The sequence below is a fragment of the Stenella coeruleoalba genome, assembly GCF_951394435.1.
Source record: "Stenella coeruleoalba genome assembly, chromosome: 7".
Lineage (NCBI taxonomy): Eukaryota > Metazoa > Chordata > Mammalia > Artiodactyla > Delphinidae > Stenella > Stenella coeruleoalba.
The window spans coordinates 120,524,042-120,543,918 of record NC_137153.1 but is presented as its reverse complement, the minus strand read 5'-3'; the positions used below and the strand labels follow the sequence as shown (position 1 = coordinate 120,543,918).

Sequence of the window (19,877 nt, the reverse complement as noted above, 5' to 3'; positions counted from 1 at the left end):
AGCCCTCCACCTACTGCCCAGAGGAGGGGACTGTTCCAGGGCAATCGGGCCAAGCCCCTACCGCCCGGCTGAGGGTCTGGGGTGGAGGTAGGAGCACACACACCCTGCTGCAAGGACACAAGTGAAACCCAAGCCCTCCCCCCAGTTCACAAACGAGGGGTCCAGGAAAGGCCTCTGGATGGGGGTGTCCTCGGGTTTCCCCGTCAGTCATGACAGCCCCCCACAAGATGGGGATTACCGTCTCATCACAAATGAGGACACCAAGGCTCAGAGAGGTAGAGAAAGTTGCCCGAAGAGACCAGCCAGGAAGTGACAGAGCCGGGCTTGGAGCCAGGACTATTCCCAAGAGGGGTCAGAGCAGGGAAGAAACCCAGGCGGGAGGAAGCCTGCGTTCCCCGCCCCTGCCCAGGCGTCCGGCAGCATCTGCGCTGCAGCTCTTGGTCATCCAGAGGGACTGACCTGCCAAGCGGGTGGGTGGGGTGTCACTCCCTGCACCGCCAGCCCCTCCTGTGGCCTATCAGGCTCTCGCTCCCCTCCCCCGAGCCACCATCTCTCCGGCCTGGACACCCACGGCAGCCCCTCACTGGTCCCAGCCTCCACCCTGGAGCCCCTGCAGTCCACACGGGGCCAGCAGTTTCTAGACAAAATCTCAGAGGCCACTGCCTGCTGAAACAACCCCCAGGGCTTCCCCTCACACTCAGAGAGACCAGAGACCCCCCACCCTGCCCAGCCCTCCCAACACCATCTTCCTCCCACCCCCGGCCCCTCTCCATCCCACAGGGACACCAAGCACATCCCCTCCCCGCCCCCACCCCCCAGCACCTCTGCCTGGGCCTCCGATGCCCAGACCTGTCCACACTGGCTCTGCTCACTCCTCGGGGGCCAGCCAGATCGAGGCCATGTCCTCGGAGAGGGGCACTGACCCCTGCATCTGAGGACCTCCGTTCCTCCCTCTGCCGCCGTAGCCTCAGACTCATCCCCCTGGAGCAGGTGCACATGACTGGTGACGGTGCAGGGCAAGGTGCGTGCCAGTGTTTGGGCAGCAGGCTGCTCTGGGCTCGTGTGAGGGCATGGACAGGACTGCTGCCCCCCACGTGTCCCGGGGGTCCGGCCTGGCTACTTCAGAGCAGAGGACTGGACTGCAGCCCTTCTGGATGTTGCCAGCCCTGGGTCTGGAGGTGGCCCTGGGCAGGGAGGGCTGGGCTCGGGCCAGCTGTCCAGCTCACCTTGGAGTCTGTAGGGCCGAGGGCCCAGCCAAGCCTCAGGGCCGGGCTCCAGGCCTCGGCGTTAATCAGAACCACTGGTGCCTCACTGCTGCCCTCCTGGGACGGGCCCGAGCCGGACGCCCATCCCATCCAAACCCCCCTCCCGGACTGCCAGTCAGATTCCCAAGCTGGAGAGACGTGCCGGGCCCGTGGGAGCTCAGTGGCAGGGACCCAGCCTCCTGCAGCCGCCGAGCCCACCAGGGGCGGGGCCAGGACCACGCCTCAGCCGTTGGGTGGCCCCGCATCACATCGCATGGTGGAGGCCGGACCCTCCAGTGCCGAGCAGGGTACAGGCCTGCCCTGGTCTCCCTACCAGTGACCCCAAAGGGAACAGTGAGGGTCAGCAGGTGAGACCCGAGGCTGGTTTCCCAGCCCCCAGAGGCCAGCTCCGCCAGGACCTGAGGCTGGAAGGGCCCGGAGATGCCCCGGGCAGCAGCTCTGTGCCTGGGTCAGTGCTGGGCCCATGCCCCAGGACCCCTGACGCCCAGATGACTCCCACGGGAGTATGGGAGGATGAGGTCCCAGTTCCACCCCAACCGGCTGGGCGACCCTGAGCTAGAGGTGCCCTCTTGGGGCCTCAGCCTCCCCTGCAAAATGGGGTTGAATCCTGATTCCCGGGGTCCAGGTGCACGTTCTGTGCGCTGACCCGTGGGGAAGGCTCCGCCCCATGTGTGTTGCTGCTGCTACGATGGGGGGGGATGGGAAACGGGGGACAGGAGCAGCTCCGGAAAGGCCAACGTGCCTCACAGGACAGAACTGCACACCACGACCTGACCGATCACGTGACAGCCGTGAAAACAGCAATCCCAGGAGTCAGCTCACACCTGGTGACTCTGTATTGAAGGTCCGAAACAACGGGGGCTACACGAAACTACGCATGAAATACAATAAGACTAATTTTACAGGAGCAAGGAGGTGGAAGACCCGAAGTTAAGGATGGTGGCTAACCATCCTTCCTGCCGGGCCCGGACCCGGGAGAGCAGCGGGCGGTCATACGATTCCTTCTGCCCTGTGAGCTAGAAGGTTCTAGTTTGGGGGTTGAATGCTGGGCTCATGAGACTTAAAAATAATTAAAAACTAAATAAATGAATCCATAAAAATAAAAGAAGGAAAACCGATAACCAAGAGGGAAGAAGCAGGGAACGTCAAGGGAAGCCAGACAGACGGTCAATTCCAAGAGTCCCTTCTCTCCTGTCAAAATATCGCCCCAAGTTGCCTAAAAATGAGGTGTACGGTGGTGGGGACCGGCGGCTGGGACCCGGTGCCTGAGCGTGAAGCCGGAGGTGAGGGAGACACGGCGGGCGGCGGGCAGGCTCAGGTGGCACGGGCTCCCCCACCGAGGGCTGGACGGTGCAGGGGCCCCTCCGAGGCAGCCTGGTGGGGCCATATCTGGGTTCACTGCACCAGTCCCTAAACGCCTGACCTCAGGCCAGGCCCCCAGGCTCTTGGCCTCAGTTTCCTCATCTCTAGAACGGGACACAACAGCCCCTCCTCGCAGGGATGGGCAGTATCCCGCAGCGGGGCAGGTTGAATTCTGGTCGCTGGACATCCTGGCTTCACCGACGGGGCGGAGGCTGCAGGAGCCAGTGGGTGACTTGCTGGGTCTCCTTCCCCTGCCGCGGTGGCCACTCTGTTCCAGCAGGAGGCCGTCTGTCAGCCTGGCTCTGGGGGCAAGTGGCGTGGAGGGGAACACGGCCGACACACACGGGTCACTGCAGCAAGTCATCGAGACTCGGGGCTGTTTGCTGGCACCGAGGAGGCTGGTCCATCCTGACCGCAGCAGCAGCCGGCACGGAGGAGGGGCGCGACAGGAGACCCACAGTGGGAAGGATGACCCAGGTGACATCGGGGGGGCTGTCCCTTTATTACCAAAGCCCCTCTCCCGACAGGGAGATGAGCGGGACTCAGGCTGACCCGAGCGCTGCTGTCACACCGTGTAACTGGATGTCCCCAAAGCACCAGAACACCTTTTGCAGATGCTGCTGCACCTCCAGGCGGCAGGTCTGATTCACGGGCTCAGCCGGCCACCCGCCACGGCGGAGACTTGGGCCGGTCCCCTCCCACCGGCCACAGCTGGGAGCAGAGCTCAGGGCTGCACAGAGCGCAGCGCTGACCTGCTGGCCCCAGAGCTGGGCTTGGGGGGCGGGGGCTGGTGGCTAGCAGGGCCACATCCCCCCATACCGCCGGCCACACCGCGATGTCACATTCTGTTCCAGAGCATTTTTAATGACCTCACATCCCTTCTGCACATGGATAAATCCCACTGCAAAACAGGACAAGATTTCCTTCTCCGTCTCTGAAAGCGAGCGGATAATGTTACACAGCTGCCCAATAAATGTTTAATGGTGGCATTTGCTGAGAAGGCAACGTTTGATTGTTTTGCCTGTTACAGAGTGAAGCAGTCTTCGCTCCCTAGAGGGAAGGACAAGCCTGGGGAGGGGGGCGGAGCTGGGGCTCCAGTGCCCGAGGACATTCTTACAGCCCCCAACACTGCATGTCGTTGGGGACAGGGCACCTGCCAGTGAGGACACCACTGTCCTTGGAGGCCCACCTCCCATCCCTGATAACTGGAGGGGGGCTCTGAATCCCAATCTCCCTGCCAGCCGCTGGCCTCCTCCTCGGCAGTCAGGTCTCAGGCTGGCAAGGGCTGTGCTGGGACCGGGTCGGGGCTCCTGGGGGCCCTTGCTCAGCTTTCAGGAGTTGCAGCTTTGCGCCCCCACGCACCGGGGATGCCAGAGGCTGAGGGACCCCTGCCTGGGCCCCGTCCCAGAGCTCGCTGCCCAGCAAAACCCACATCCCCGGGCTTGAAACGATAGAACTTCATTCTCTTGGTGCTGGAGGCCCCAAATCCTGAAATCAAGGGGCAGGCAGGGCCACACGAGGCTCTGTGGGGAGCCCTCCGGCCTCTCCCAGCTCCCGGGGGCTCCAGACGGTCCTGGGCTTCGCAGCGTCACTCCAGTCTCTGCCTCCGCCTCCGCCTCCAGGTCCCTCCCCTGTCCCTGGGTCCCTGCTCCGTGTGCCTCTTATAAGGACACCTGTCTTTGGATTTAAGGCCCACAGGGTAGTCAGGATGATCTCATCTCAAGATCTCTAATTTAATTACATCTGCAACGACTTTTCCCCAAAGCTCACATTCACAGGTTCGGCGGCATATCTTCTTGGGGCCACCACTCGGCCCAGGACACCTGCCCTCCCGCGGGCTCACCGGGGGCCCCATGGGAAGCCAGGGCTGGGAGGCAGCGTCCTCAGGCCTCGCTTTGAGAACTGTGTTCGGGCCACTCCACACTGGCCCTCGCCCCGGGCTCCTTTTCAGAGAGCAGGAAACAGGCCCAGGGCTAAGAAACCTGCTAAAAACCACACCGGCAGCCCAGACCCGGGTCTCTTAGGCCCTTAACCCCGTGCCTGTGGCCTGGGGTCGCGCTCCGGCTTCTCCCCGCAGCCTGCCCTGCACACGGCTGCCTGTGACCGGGGTCCGGTGTCCATCTCCGCACCTGACAGTGACTGGTCCCCCACGCGTCCCAGCACCTGTGCAGAGCTGCTGGCATCCCCAAGCACTGACAGAATGAATGAATGGGCAAAGGAATGAATGAATGAGCAGATGACTCCCTGGGCCCCGTCACCACCTGCTCGGGAAGCTCTCTGGGCCTCAGTTTCCCCGTGTGTAAAAGTGGGGGATGAAGGGCCAGGTGTGGGAGCCAAGGAATCGGAATGGGGAGATTCACACTCGACCTGCCCCAAGCCTCCCAGACAGGTGCGGGCAGATCCCCCATGCAGAGAGGGTCCTTCTCCTCCTCCTGTCCCTCAGCGCTCTGGACCTACTATGTGCCAGGCCCTGTGCTGAGACCGTCACGGCCATCCTGTGAATCCTCACAACAGCCCAGGGAGGGGGCTACCACTCTGACCCCACTTTACCCAGGAGGCCATGGAGGCTGGGGGCATGCAGAAACTGACCCAGCGCCCCAGCACCACCCCCAGTCGGCCGGGTCACTTCCTCATCCGCCCTGCACTGCAACGCACTGTCGAGGGCCTGCTCCGTGCTGGGGATCACTCTGCCAGCCATTGACCACCTCAGAGCACCACGTGGAGACCAACCGACTGACGTTTACGTGAAAGAGGACAGATGGAGGAAGGGTGGCAGGACGGGGTGTGGACGGAGAAGCGGAAGCACAGATGGGTGCCTGGATGAGGGCACAGGTGACGGGCAACTGGAAGAAGGGATGGACAGACGGATGGGTGGATGTGTAAGTGGACTGATGATGGGTGCAAGGAAGGATGGACGGACGGACAGACAGATGGTGGGTTGGATGGACAGGACAGGCGGGCAGGTGAATGGGAGGGAGCGAGTGAGGGTGGGGGAGGGGAGGGAACAACAATAAAAGTCCATTAGCTCGGCCAGATGCACATGTTCTGTGGGCAAACTGACAGCACGGGCACGTCTAGCCGGCGACGACTGCGACGATCTGGGAGTGCGGCAGAGAGACATTCAGCTGCGCTGTGTCTTTTTAAAGACCCCCACCTGCGCGGAAGCTCCAGCTGGCTACTCACGCCCCGCCTGCCGGGCTGCATCCCGCTTCTCCTGACCGCCTCCAGCACGGATTACCTCCCCGCTGCCCCGCGGGAAACGGCCAGTTAACTTCTTTTTGAACAAACGTGTCCCCTTCCAGCTCTCGCGCCCACAGTGGTAGCGGCAGAGAGAAGCAGACACAGCGCTCCTTCAAAATTCTGCACAGGGGTGAGTGACGGGTGAAAGGAAGCGGCCCTCCCGGTGTCTGCGGTGGCGACGGACTCAGGAAGAGTCAACCGGCCACTGTCTGCCACCGTCTGTCAAGCACGCGGCCCACCTCCTCCATGCCGTCCTCCCGACAACCCCACTCACAGATGGGGCCCAGGCTCAGCTGCCGGTGGTAAGCACTCAGGTGTCCAGGGAAGGACGCTGCAGGCCCTGGATGGTGGGGAAGGTTCAAAGGCTCCGTGGTGCCTCCCGGGAGCTCCGTCCCCGTGGCCAGCGTGGACAGGACACGGCCTTGGTGTCGCCAAGGCCAGCGTTGGGTTCTCCCCGCTGCCCCAGGGCTGTCCCCTCCTCCCCGAGTGTGGGTCACTGTCACCAAGTGTGGGGAGAGGGTTCTCGGCAGGAGGTTTAATGCAACAGTAGATTCCCTCCCGGGAGGGGCCCTGCATGGAAGCAGGTGTCACCTTGTTAGGAGAATGCGAAAGGAATGCACACGCTGCGACCACCCTGTTCGCCAGGCGGGGGCCCCACACTGGCCTCAGCTGCCCCTCCTTATTCTGAGGTGGGTTCCGTGTGAGGACACCTGCGAGGCCAGAGTGGGGGGACAGGCCAGGCGGAGCCCCATCCGCACCCGCTCCCTCGAGCGAGGGCCTGGCCCACACAACATGCACCCCTTTGAGGCGTGAAGCACCCCACCCACCCCAGTGACGGCGGGTCACCAGCCTCGGCTGCCACGTCACAGCAGCTCCGGGGTCCTTGAAACACAGGAAACCAAACTGACCAGGCCTGACTGCCCACCCTCCCCTGCCTGCACGCCCTCGTCCAACACCTCCCAGACAGGCGCTCCCTCCCCACCAGCCTTGCCTCTGCCATGAGGAGCACCCTCCCCTTCTAGAACCTTCTACAGAGCCCCAGGCAGGATCAGGAACACTGCAGGCGCCGCTGCCCCAACTGGTGGGATCCCTCCGTTCAGGTGAGAAACGCTTGGGAGTAAGACAGGGGCGATGGCGGCACTGAACGTGTGTGAGCTGCCACCGAACCGTGCACTTCAAAGGGACGAAGCTTAGGTGGAGTTTAGTGCAGCTCAGTAAAAAGCCAGAGGGCACGAGACAGGGTGGTGGGGCTGGGCTAGGACCAGGGAATCAAGGAAGGAGGCTGGTCCCTGCTCCCAGAAGCACTCAGCCCAGTGAGGACCCAGAGCCCAGCCCACCACCTGGACCCAGCGCGGCGTGTGTGCGGACGTCCACGCGCCTAGGGCGCCACGACAGGCCCCCACCCGCTCCTAAGGCTCCTGTCCCATGCCGTCTGCATTCACTCCCACTGCTGCTGTCCCAAAGCACCACAGTGGCCCCAAGCAACACGGGTTTACTATCTTGCAGTTCCGGAAGGTGAGAAGTCTGCCATGGGTCTTAGGGACTAAAATCAAGGTGTCAGCAAGGCTGGCTCCTTCCGGAGGCTCCAGGGCAGGATCCGTTCCTCTTCCAGCTTCTGAGACGACCCGCGTTCCTTGGCACGTGGCCACATCACTGCAACCTCCTCTGTGTCATCACACCTCCTTCCTCTGACTCTGACCCTCCTGCCGCCCTCTTACAACTACAGGTGTAAGTACATCTATAAAAACGTAACCTGCAGAGAACCGTTTCCCCGTCACACAGGGTCCAGGAGTTAGGAGGTGGATGTATCTTTTGGGGGGCACCTGTCGGCCCACCACCCAGCCAGCAGCCCGTGGGCGTTCACAGAGTGTCAGGGGCTGCACTCAATCGCGCTGCAGTGTACGGGCTCACGGCAACTTTGCATGGCAGGGAGAGCTTTCCCAGCCTACAGAAGAAGAGACAGAGGGTCCAAGAGCGTCCCTGTCTAAGGTCACTCAACAAGCAGGTGGCTGGCAGATGAGGCCTCTGCCGGCGGGGGGCGCCTTGGCTTCACCTTTCAGTTTCAGCCGCAGAGACGGTCTCACCGTCTCCTCCTTCCCAGCCATTCCCAGCCGTGATGATCCCTCAGTCCGGAGGGCCGGCTCCGGCTGCGACAAGGACCCACATCCCCACACGCTGAGCTGGGTGGCTCCCCAGGGATCCCCCCCCACCGCACACACACATCGCTCCTGATCCCCCAGCCAGCACCAGGGTGCGGCTCTTAGATTAGGTCTCCTATTCATCAGCCTCTGAGAAGCATGATTGGGGCTTTTGTGGAAAATCGTCTCATTATGCACAGAGCAAGCGTTGTGAAAATGATCATTTTTCTAAAGGACCATGTTGGGCTCCTATCCAGCCACGAAAGAAAAGAGGAAGAGATTCGGCAGGGCTGCAGGCTCGGTCTGTGGGTTTTCAAAACAGAAAAGGGTTTGGCTAAAGGAACACCTTCTGCTAATTAACAACACTGTGAAATGCTCTTAAGGGAAGGGAGCACAGCTAGCGGTTTGTGTCAGCGCCGGTGGCTCCCAGAATGGTAAACTGCCCGCGAAGACTCAACCTGTACGGCGCACGAGGAGAGACGACTCAAATACGTCGTGCTACAGGGGCGGTCGGAGCCCGCCTCCCAGGCTCAGGGTGGGTGAGCCGTGTGAAGTGATGGAGGTCCTGTCCCCAGGGGGCTGCGGAGGGAAGGGACCCTGGGAACGTTCTGGATTGGGGCTCAGACGAGGAGGGAGAAGAAACACAGGGTGGGGATGGGGCACAGGGGAAACCGAGCGATACAGACGAGGAGGAGATGCAGGTGAGCAGGGCAGCTCTTCCTGCAAAGGCTCTGCTCCTCCCGGGAGGTCCTGCCTCTTCCTTTTGTCTGCAAACACCTCCCCCATCCCCTTCATTTCCCCCTCCCCCGTGTGCAGTAAGGGCTAACCCAGCAGACCTGGGCTGCCCACACCCTGCACATTCTAGAAAGATCAGGCCCTGGTCCCGCGGCTCCCAGCAGGGACCTCTGTGCCCTTGGGATGTCCTGCTGATAAGAGCATCTTTGTCTACCTGGGGGGCCCTGGGCCCAGCCACAGAGTCTGGGAAATGATGGGGTTTATGGGGGGGCCTAGGGCCCCACCGTACCAGCTCGACCTCTGCAGGGGCTGGAGGCTAAGGTCACCCACGTGGGCAGTCAGCCATGTCTACATGACCCACCCCAAACGAGAACCTGGGCACCAAAGCTCAGGGGGGCTTCCCTGGCTGGCAACCCTCACCCGTGACATCACACATCGTTCTGGGAGAATGAAGCAGAGAGAGGAGACCTGGCAGACTCGTGCAGCGTCTCTCCTGGATGCCAATCGATGTGCCTTTTCCACCTGCTAATTTGTATCTGGTTCCTTTTGCTATAATAAACCAGAATCTTGAGTAGAGCGGCTTTGCTGAGTTCTCTGAGTCCCAGCGAATCGTCAGACCCGAGGGTGGTCTTGGGGGCCCCCGACGCACCCTGTTACATCACTGCAACAAACTATAGTATGTATTGAGCCCTTCCGTGGGCCAACACGGACCTCGGGATTTACGTGCCGCATCTGAATGAACCCTGATGAGCCCCCTGGGTGAATCCCATGCACCGACTCAGAGAGGGGCTTCCCACACGAGGCACACAGCCAACAGGTGCAGGGTTTACAGCCGGGTCTCACCACCTCCGCAGCCCAGATCGCAACCCTCTCTGCTCACCATCGCCCTAGGGGCGGCCACCTTCAGGGCTGGGGTCTTAATTCCCCATCCAGGGGGCCACTGTGCCCACACACTGCCCGGGCGGCTCCCGGAACAGGGAGGGGAGAGGGCAGGTTTCCAAGCTCACCTGCCAGCCTCGGAGAGCACCACGGGAGCAGCCTGGGGGGCACCTGGGTCGTGGGGCGGGGGCCCTGGGACCATGCGGGCGGAGAGGTCAGGGGGGATGGGGGCGAGAAGGCCAGGAGGGAGGGCACCGCCCCGTCCCCCAGGGGCCTCCACGCTGATCAGAGGTCACACGCCCGCTCTCAGGCCCCTCACCACCTTCTAAGCCACCGGCAGACCCTATGGCTGGCTGTCAACCCTCAGGGAAACTGAGGCTCCAGGAGCCTGTAGACAGGGCGGTCCCAGCCTCGGTCACGGGCCTTGGGCACGGCAGGGCACGGCGTGGGGAGCCTGGCACGGTGCTCAGGCCACCGCAGGACCGAGTCCAAGCACAGCCAGCTGGCTCGTCCGCCCCAGGGGCACCGCGGGGCTCCCTGGCAGCAGGCCCCTGTTTGGGAGGACGTTTAATGGATTGAGAGAAAAGCTCACATTCTCACGCTACGTGACAAAGCAGAGAAAATGACTAACTTCTGTGGCAGGACTTCATTCCCGCCTACGTGTACATGCAGACAGGCACGCAGGTGGAGAATGTGCTGGAACGGGTGAGAGGCGACCCGGAACACCGCCTGTCGTCCCGGGCTAGCGGGGGAAAGAACGGACGACCGTTTCTGGGAAAAACACAAAAAAATCCACGTGCTGTCTTTGTATCCGGAAACAACTCGCTCTTCTCAATTAAACATTTTTAACATGTTCCTATTACAGACAAAAGCTACAATGAAAACCAGCCCATGCAACTGGGGGCCTCATAGCAGAAGTTCTAGAACGTAGGCTGGGTGGTGGGTACAGGGGTTTCGTCTTAATGTTACTCCTTATACCCTAAACGCGTTATAAATATTCTCGAATATGTGCTTAATAGCAGCTTAAAAACATTTTTAAACAGACTATCCTTCAGCTGACATTAAAAAAAAATCCTCAATTCAATGAAATTTCTGAGTCCTTGGAGAACCCGACAGAGAAAGAGGTTCTGGGTGGGTTCCCTAATATCTGCGTCTGTTCCGGTGACCCTCTGGACCTGGGCAAACAGCCCCACCAAGGGTCCCACTGCTGTAGGCACCCTGGTCCTGGGACCCCCGGCCCACGCATGTGCAGCGCCCCCCTCCACGACAACACCAGGGCGAAGCCCCTCCGTAGTTCCACCACCCTCACGAAGTCGCCTGCACCCAGCCAGGTGCGACCCCATCCACTCCACCCGCAGGAGGAGCTATTTCTGCCCCCCCAAGCTTCTCATCCCCCCCCTGCTAGCCCACAATCCCCAGGGACATCGAGGAAGGGAGGCCCCGTGCTTGTCCTCACTGGATATGGAAACCTGGTCTCGCTGACCCCAATCCATGGGTCAGAATACACAATGACCAGTCCTCACCTGGGGCTGCCGCCCCGTCCCCCTCCCCCGTGGCCGGCATGCCCCCATCCCCCCATCTCCCCTGACCCCCTCCGCCCTCACAGTTCCAGGGCCCCTCGCCCCACGACGTCCACGTGTCAGGGACGAGAGATCAGACCAACGGGGGCCATGGGATTCTCTGCAATCCAAGCAGAATTAAAGCTGAGAGTGGAGAGATTCCTGCCGGGAGGCCCGCAGCCCCAAGCAGAGAGGTCCCCTGGCTCGGCCCCATCACAGCAAACAAACACTGCTACTTCATGCGAGGCAAGACCCACTTCTGATGCATTTAGGTAGGCAATGATCTGTGAAAGGATTAATTTGCTGATCTTATTACCTAAATCGAGAGAGATTTTGCAGCCATCAGTAACACGCTGCAAGATTTCCCCGGTGTGAGCTGAAGCCTCTCCCTTCCTCCCCGCCCCTTCCAGCCGCTGCCAACAGGCAACCTGACAACATGCTGAAAATTCATGAGAAAGACACAGGGCAGACGGTGTCTGCTCAAAACTCCAAAATCTGCGACAGGGCACGCGGGCGGCGGATGAAGATGAAAGGGCAGGCACTCAGCAGCGCGCGTTCCGCGAAGCTCACCTGATTCCTTTGGTCTGAGCCAAGTTGTGCAGGGAGAGCCTCGACACGGCCGAGATGACCTGGGGGGAGACGAAAAGATGCTTCTGTAATTTCACCAGAAAGCCTAAAGTCATCATAAAACTGTCATGAAGTGTTTTGTAGGTGTCGTGAACAGTTCACTGAGCCCATCTCATCTTGGTAAACAATAACAAAAAAAAACACAGCATAAGATTTTTTAGGCAAGACAGCCCTTTTGTATTTGACGTGCAAAATATGTCATTTTGGTGCACTAATATCTGCTGAGGGCTGCTGCACGCCCGGTGCAGCGCCCTGGAGAGGAGCAGGGCTGAGCTCACAGACCCCCTCTGCTGACTCCCGGGGCTCCGACATCAACCACTCCCTGAGTCTCGTTCTCCCCCAGGAGAGGGTCTGCCTCATCGGGGCCACTGAGCGTCTGTCTGCTCAGACATCATGCCTACAAAGTGCTCACCCCAGGCTCCTGTTCTGCAAGTTACCATGTGATTAATAACAACTCCTGTTCCGAGTAGGTGCTGATACATTTCAGAGATGGGGAAACAGTGGCCCAGAGAGGTCAAGAGATTTCCCCAAGGTGACACAGCAGCCCGGGGCACAACGTAGACAGCATAACGCTCCCTTCCCTTCCAGCCCCTCCTCTCTCCAGTAGGACCATTTAAACAGATGCCCGGCGCCCTGGGGGGTCGGAGTATAGACGGAAAACGAAGCAGCCCAGGTTCAGATTTCACGAGGGGATCCCAGCAGGCTCTCCCCAGACGGACAAGACTCGTCAAACTCAAATTCCCGAAGTGCTCGGCGAGAAGCACTTCCACCTGCCGCCCCTGCCCCAACCCGGTCCTGCCCTGTGTCCAGCCCCCTCCAGATACGCAGGACCCACCCAGCTCCCAGCCTCAGAGGCCTCCACGTGGCCATTCCACAGATCTCCAAAATGACCAGCGGCAAGCAGGGAGGAGGCTCCGCAGATGGTCACGGGGTAACGGAGGCCAGGAGAGGGCGGTGACTGACCCCGAACACAGCATAACGCACCCGAGAATGACTCACAGCTCACACAAGCTGCTCACGATTCCCGGCAGGACTGACGGGGCACCTGCCGTGACAGACACCTGAGCACCGAGGAGGCAGGGGCAAGCCTCGACTCTGAGAGCCAGCTGCGTGTGCACGGGTGCGGGGGTGGGGGGTGTGTGTGGGTGCACGTCTGAGGACGGGGAACGTGAACGTGGCCCGTGATGACCACTTGCTAAAGTCACAGACACCCTCTGCTGAGCGCTGGCTGTCTCAGAAACTGAGTCTGATGGGCCTTTCATGGCCATCATCCCAGCGAATCCTCACACCCCTAAAGGCCAGGCCTGCTGTGCACACTTGGGAGGCGGGGAAACTGAGGCTAGGTCACCTTCCCGAAGTCCCCCGTCCGGGACACACGCCTCAGACTTCCTTGTGGGCAGCTCTCCTTCTAGCAGCAATTTCTTTTTAAAAAAGAGGGGGAGAGAACCCCAAACCATACAGAAGGGCCCTTTCTCAGCTGGCGAGACGGCAGACTGGGCCAACAAGCTGAGTGCTGTGCGCTGTCTTCCGGTAGGGGTTCTATTTCAGGGGCCGGGACGCACGGAAGTTATGAATGCAAAGAATGACAGGGTTCTTCTGTGTTTTCTCAGACAAGACTCAATGGGTTTATTGTGCAGCTGGCCCAGCCAGGGCGCCCACACTTGTGTGCTCCGAGAGGCCTTTCACAAACAACGAGCAACTTGGCTTCTGCTGTTATTCTTGGCTTTCAAGGGCTCTAAATATTTAGGAAGAACAAAAATTAAAGCAATGTTGCTTGATGTCCTTATAGTTACTAGACAGAATGCTGGAAGTGTTAGGGCCAAAGGGCTTAGCAACTAGAGGGCACACACGCCACCCCTCTCCTACGCCTACCGTGGCAGACATTACTAATCAACTGCCGCACTCCTCCGCGTGGAGCCAGACACAGGCCTAGAGTCCTTCCTGCGGAGTCCACACAAGGCACCAGCAGCCCGTCAGCATCGGCACAGGAGACGAAACCTGTCTGCCAACCTGCAGTCAGGGCCGAGGCCGAGTCTCATACAGGTGGAGCCCAGGACAGGGAGGAACTGCCACAGCGGAGTGAGCTGAGGCCAGGAGACCGGTCCCTGTGTCCACGTGTCCACAGTCCCAGCGGACAGAATGGCTTCTCCTGCTGCCATGACCACAGCAAAGCTCAGTCCTGAGCTCTCAGTCACTCTGCTCCAGGCTGGAACCTGTCACTCAGTCCTGAGCTCTCAGTCGCTCTGCTCCAGGCTGGAACCTGTCACTAGCAGTTTGTAAAGGGCTCCGCTCTGGATGTGTGTCACCAGACGGGAGCAGCTCCTTAAACGGGGTTAACAGGATTAACTGTCCCAGCTCTGCCGGAGGTGCCCTGCCCCCCGCTCCGCGTGGGCTGTGCATTTCTTGGCTGGTGTCTGTGCAAGAAGGGAAATCTCAGGTCTCACCAGGGGGGACCTCACTCCAGTGACCAGAGGCCCAGGGCAGGAGCTGCTGGGAACAGACGTGGGACCCCTCAGAGCCATGGGGTCAGATGAGGGGCACTGGCCCCGCGTGAAAGGTTAGGGGTGTGGGGGGCGTGAAGCACCTCAGCGGCTTCCCGAGGCGCCTTTGGCCGGTGCCTGCCCCACTCCCAGGATGGAGGAGCTGGGCTTCCCCAGAGGCATCGCTCTCCCGTGATGATCAAAAACCTCCTGGCCCACAGTCCTGCCAACGCCTCTGAAAACGTAAATGTCAAAGGATGACATTTCCCCAACTTTTATCTCCACTTCTCATCTGCATCCCTGATAATGAATGAAAAGACACGGCACCTGCTCTCCCTCCTCCCTCCCTCTTCCCCTTCCCTCCACATACAAGCGGCTCAGACCTTTGGGCTCAGCGATCCACCAACTGTTCCCGCCTGGGCCCAAGGAGCCTCAGCTCCAGGCAAACAAAGAAACGTGTGTGCAGGGGCCGGGCAGGGGATTGACAGGAGAAGGGTGTGCGCCCACGGGGACCAGTCCTGCTGGGAGGAGAAACGTGCACGGCCAACTCCCCAAAGCCACGGCTGTCCGTGCTCTTCACTTGCATCTACGTCTTGACTGTGACCTTTAATGTTTCAGCTCCTTTAAGACTCGGTGAAGGAACAAGAACGGCTGTGACAGCCCAGAGGCTGGGAGGCCGGGGTCCGGGGTCTGGACCCTGGACGGCAGTCTTGGCCCCGTCGCCACCAGGCGTGGCCTGCTTTGACCCTGCAGCTCTCCACCCGGCCTCCATCCAGGCAGACAGATTCCCAGACACCGGTGGCCAATCACCTTCCACACGTGCGTGGGAGGACCTTTAGAATGCAGACCCCCGGGCCCAGGCCAAAGGCTCGGACAGAGGTGGCGGCTCCTCCTCAGAAGGTGGCCCAAGCAGAGCATGTGTGGGGCCCGGCTGGGGGCCACCGGGGCGGGTCTGGGCTGCAGCCAGATGGTCTGCTGGGGAGGAAGAGCCCAGACAGTCCTGGGTTCAAATCTGGCCCCCCTGCCTCAGTTTGCCTGTCTGTGAAATGGGGGAGAAAAGCGTGTCTCTCATGTGACTCTGTTGGACTCGGCGGAACAGTGTGTCAGGTGGCTGGCCTGCAGCAGGTGCTCACAAACGGCTCACAGAAGGGGGTTTTGCACAACCAGGGGAGCGAGGAGATCCACGCGGTGATTAAGGGTTGCCTCACCCACCCCCTATTCAGATGAAAACACAGGAAGAGGGCGAAGCTCCTGGCTTCAGGCTCGCGCCTTTGTTACGACTTAAAAAGAGGAGTTCAGGGCGAGGGCTGAAGAGGCAGACGGAGACCAGAGGCCGAGGGAGAGATGGAGAGATGAGGAGACAGACAGAGAGGGGATCTCGGACTCCAAAAAGCAGCATCATTCAGGGGTCTCCAGGGGGAGACAGGGAGGACATCCCGAGGCCTCCGGGCAGCTCTGGACCCGTTACCCCTTTGCTGAAGCCTCTGCTGAAACCTGCACGGGGAAGCAGCTAGACAGCGGCCTCAAGGGCCTGGCCCCGAGTGGGCGGAGACAGCTCTGGGCTGCCGGGCTTGCCAACCCTCCTCTGCTCGGGTCGTCCCTGGGCTGCAGGAGGCCCAGCCATAATCAGTCAGCCTCCTGCCCAGCAAGGGCTGTAACTCAGGTGACGACTCACCTTCTACTGCTCCGGGGCAGAGTCTGCAAACTGCAGGTGGTGACCCCCTGGTGAGGCGTAAACTTGGGCGGGTCCTAACGGCATTTTTTCAGTGAAGTAGGATAGGATGGGACGGAAAAGGATGGGACGGGACGGGAAGGGATGGGACGGAGTGGGATGGGATGATATGGGATGGTAAGGGGTGGGGGTGGGGGGGGTGGGATGGGATAGGACAGGACAGACAATACCAGAAAAGGGAAGTAAATTAAGTATGAGCTCATGAAAATGCTGTTTCAGCCTAGAGGACATGACTGATTTTAGCTCCTCTGACTTAGTCACTCATCAAACGTTTAATGCACGCGGCTGAGTGCAGGCACCGTGCCTCGTGGTCGGGACGTAATAGAGGGTGGATCAGATTCAGGGCCACTTTGCTCCCCAACAGACGCCATCTCAGAGCTGCGAGAGCCCCAGGAGGCTCCCTCCCATGAGATAGGCTGGACTGAAATTGTGGCCCCATTTTACAGACAGGAATTCAAGGCCCAGTGACCCGCGGACTCGCTCAAGCTTACACAGTCAGCTGGGGCTCTGAGAGGAGAACCTTCTGTTATCCCCCCCCCCGCTGTACCTTCGGTGGGGTGGGGGAGGGGTCCGTGACATGTCTCTCAGCCTCCACGCTTTCCCCTTTCCCTACAGGGCGAGCAGAGGCCGTGGTTCCAGGGGCTCCATGCAGACAGCTTCAGGCATCCCAGACGATCGACACCTTTCATGTCCCATGGTCAGCTTTTCCAAGCTCTTCTGGGGCTGGCATCACATCTGACCTTCAAACCCAGGCTCTGAGCTGCCTCTTCACATTTCCCAGGTGAGAAAAACTGCAGCTCACCGAGTTTATATGACGGCCTAAATCACAGAGTGACTTAAAGAAGGCTCAAAGGATATCTGGGGATTCGGGTGGGTGTGTGGACGAGCAGACATGTAGATGGGTGGGGGAATGGGGGATGGGTGGACAGATGGACAGACAGACAGATGGGTAGGTGGATGAAGAATGGATGAATGCACGGACGGATCGACAGATGGGTGGACGGACAGATGGACAGACAGGATCAACAGCAAAGGTTCCAATGAGAACCTGCCTCCCAATCCCCACTTCTTAATTATGAGAACCTGAGCTACTGTTTATTGAGCCCTTACTAAGTGTCATAGGATTAGCATGGCACAAACATGGTTCCTGTATGGAAGGTTCTCTCCCCCAACTCTCCACTTACTAGATGCAGACGCTGGGGACTAGAGAGAACACGAACCCTGCCCCAGGTCACCCAGCAATAAGTGGCTGACTTAGGAACTGGACCCAGTCTGTGTCAGCCAACCCCGTGCTCCCATCAGCTGCACCGTACTCCACACGGGAGCCCGCAGTGGGCAAAAAGCCCCCCAACTCCTCTTCCAGGCCCCACCAGACCACATCTTCCAGCCTCGCCTGCAGTTACTGGGAACAGACATCAAGCAGGCTGCTTTGCAGACCTCGCTCACGAAACCGCCCTGCTCCTGGGTGACCTTGAAAGCCTCATTTAAAGGTGGCAAAGCCGCCATCAGCCTGGATCCCAGAAGGCCTGCGTGGAGCAGAGCCCACACACGCACGCACGCGCACACACTCTCTGCCCACCGGGAAGCTCTCTGAACGGTTCCGCCACCTCCCGTGTAAGCCAGCCCAGCCCAGGTCTATCCGTCACACCTCTGCTGTCATCACACAACGTCACCGCCCTGCAACTCAAAACGTGAACCCAAGAATGGGCAGAGACGATCCAGTGCAAGAACAGAGATGGCTACAAGTCGGCCTTTAAAAGGGCCGGACGCTGCCCAGTCGCTGACAAGTGGGCTTCCCGCCCCAGCTCCCCTCGGTCATTAGGAATCATTAAGCAGGAACTGCACAGACCAGCAAGACTTTCTTATCAGCCAGAACCACTCATCTGCGAACACACCAGCAGCTCCGAGGAGACAAAACGGGCCAGATGACCAACCTCATTTCAATACGTTGCCCGGAAACTCACCTATCGCGGAAATCTACAGCTCACTCGCTGCATATTTAGAAGCAAACCATTATAAATTGCTTTCTCCAGCTCAGCCGGCATTGCCCTTCCTTTTTTCCTCTTTCCGCATCAAGAGCAAAAAGGTCAGAAACACTTGTGCTGTTGCCTTCGGAACGACAAGCGGCCGGCGAGGAGTGATTCATTACGACGGGCAACCACAGCTCCGTGCTCCAGCTCTGCCCCTAGAAGGCCGGGACACAAAGGCCAGCGGGGAACACGGCCACCTCTCAGCCACCGCCTTCTGCACAGCAGTGCCGCGGTACCTAACGGATGGGGTTTTCCTTCAAGGGTGCCAAAAGGATGCGGGGAGATGGGAGGGGGCCAGACCCCAAGCCCCAAGACAGCGATACAGAATGAAAAAGAAAAAAATGCCACTCGCAGAGCCAAGTGACCCGCAGCAACCTGGGAGGGGAGTGCTCGGAGGGAGGGTCTGGTAGCCTTTAGAGGGTGGGAGCTGGAAAGTGATTTCGGAGGAAAGAAAAAGTTAGGCTAAGAGAGCAAAGACTGTGGATATCTCAGAATTGGCCCACTGCTCTGTCGTGCCCTTGAACTGAGCTTTCAGTGAGATCTGAAACAATTCCCCAAATCTAGCTGCACTTCCTCGCTCGGTGGGTCCAGATCAAGACCTTCACACGCAGGGAGAAGAGACCACCCCGAGCCTCAGCGACCAGCAGCCCAAATCTTCACGCCTCGGACTCTGTAGCTGCTGACACCTGCGACCCAACACAGAGGGATCCCTGAGCCCTGGGCCCTCTCAGACCCGTGACGGTGGGCTCACATCACTCTGCCTGCAGTGGACCTCCAGCGGAGCCAGCGCCTGGCAAGCCCTCAGCTCCCTCTGTGCGTGGACACTCCTCCGTCTCCACAGCCACACCCACCACGGGGGCTGCCCTGCTCTTACTTACAAGTTGAGAAAACTGAAGCCCGGAGAGGGATGGTGACAGGACCAAGGTCTCACCGCTGGTGGCGGGGACCGCACTGGAGCTCGGCTCCTAAAACACATAGGAGGCCCCGCAAAAGCAAGGACGCTGAGCACGTGTCCCAGCCACCTCCCCGGGACCAGGAGACAGCCCTGGCCCCCACCTTACCCAAGGTGGGTGCTCAAGGAGGACAGGCTGGACCCCGGCTCCGCTCTCTGCTCAGCCCTTTCTCTGAGCGTCCACCCCACCCCCCGGGCCTCAATTTCCTACTGGGAATGAAAGGCTGTGACCTAGTTTGGCGTTCCCCTGGCTCTGATCACATCTGAGAGTCCCGGGCCACGGCGCACAGGACAGACCCAAAGGGCCTGGTGAGGCCCCTGGTGAGGGGGCCAAGCAGAAGCCCCCAGGGACATCACAGCTGTAAACGGTCCAGGACCAGGAGCCTGGAGAGGAGGACGGCACGTGGCCCGGGGCCTCTGAGACCAGCTGACCACTACACTGAGCCCAAGAGGGGAGATGGGAAGGGGGCAGGGGCCACCGCCGTTCCTCCTCGTGTTCTCTGCCGCCAGCATCCCTGCCCTCTCTGTGTCTCCGAGGCTACGCTTGGCGGGGGGTTGAGATTTAATATCCCCTCCATCCTGACACCCTCCGGAGACCTGGAAGAGGAGGGCCGAGCGGCAGCCCCTGTCCCCCGGCACCATCCCCTCCCCACTGCAACCAGCTAAGGTGGCCAGCTGCCCCGGCCAGTGTGTAAGGGTGATGGGCCAGCGCCCGTAACTCCAGAGGAGAAGGAAGCCCAGGACCCAGCCGGAGCAGGAAACGCCGGGGGCAGCACTCCATAACCCTGGGAACCAGGAAAGAAGAGGCTGGAAGGGAAGCTGGATCCAGGTGTCCTCATGGAACACAGCGAGGGGTCAGGTGTGAACGGAGCACGCAG

General features: G+C 60.2%; 1 protein-coding gene across 5 annotated transcripts in view; it reads right to left on the bottom strand.

Moving 5' to 3' along the window:
* Nucleotides 1-19,877, bottom strand: part of VAV2 (vav guanine nucleotide exchange factor 2) — a 177,542-nt gene that overhangs the window by 68,662 nt on the left and 89,003 nt on the right. For all 5 annotated transcript variants that reach the window (XM_079927729.1, XM_079927732.1, XM_079927733.1 and 2 more), the window contains exon 3: nt 11,749-11,807. In XM_079927729.1, coding sequence (XP_079783855.1) covers nt 11,749-11,807 — 59 coding nt within the window. The remainder of the gene's footprint in view (nt 1-11,748; nt 11,808-19,877) is intronic.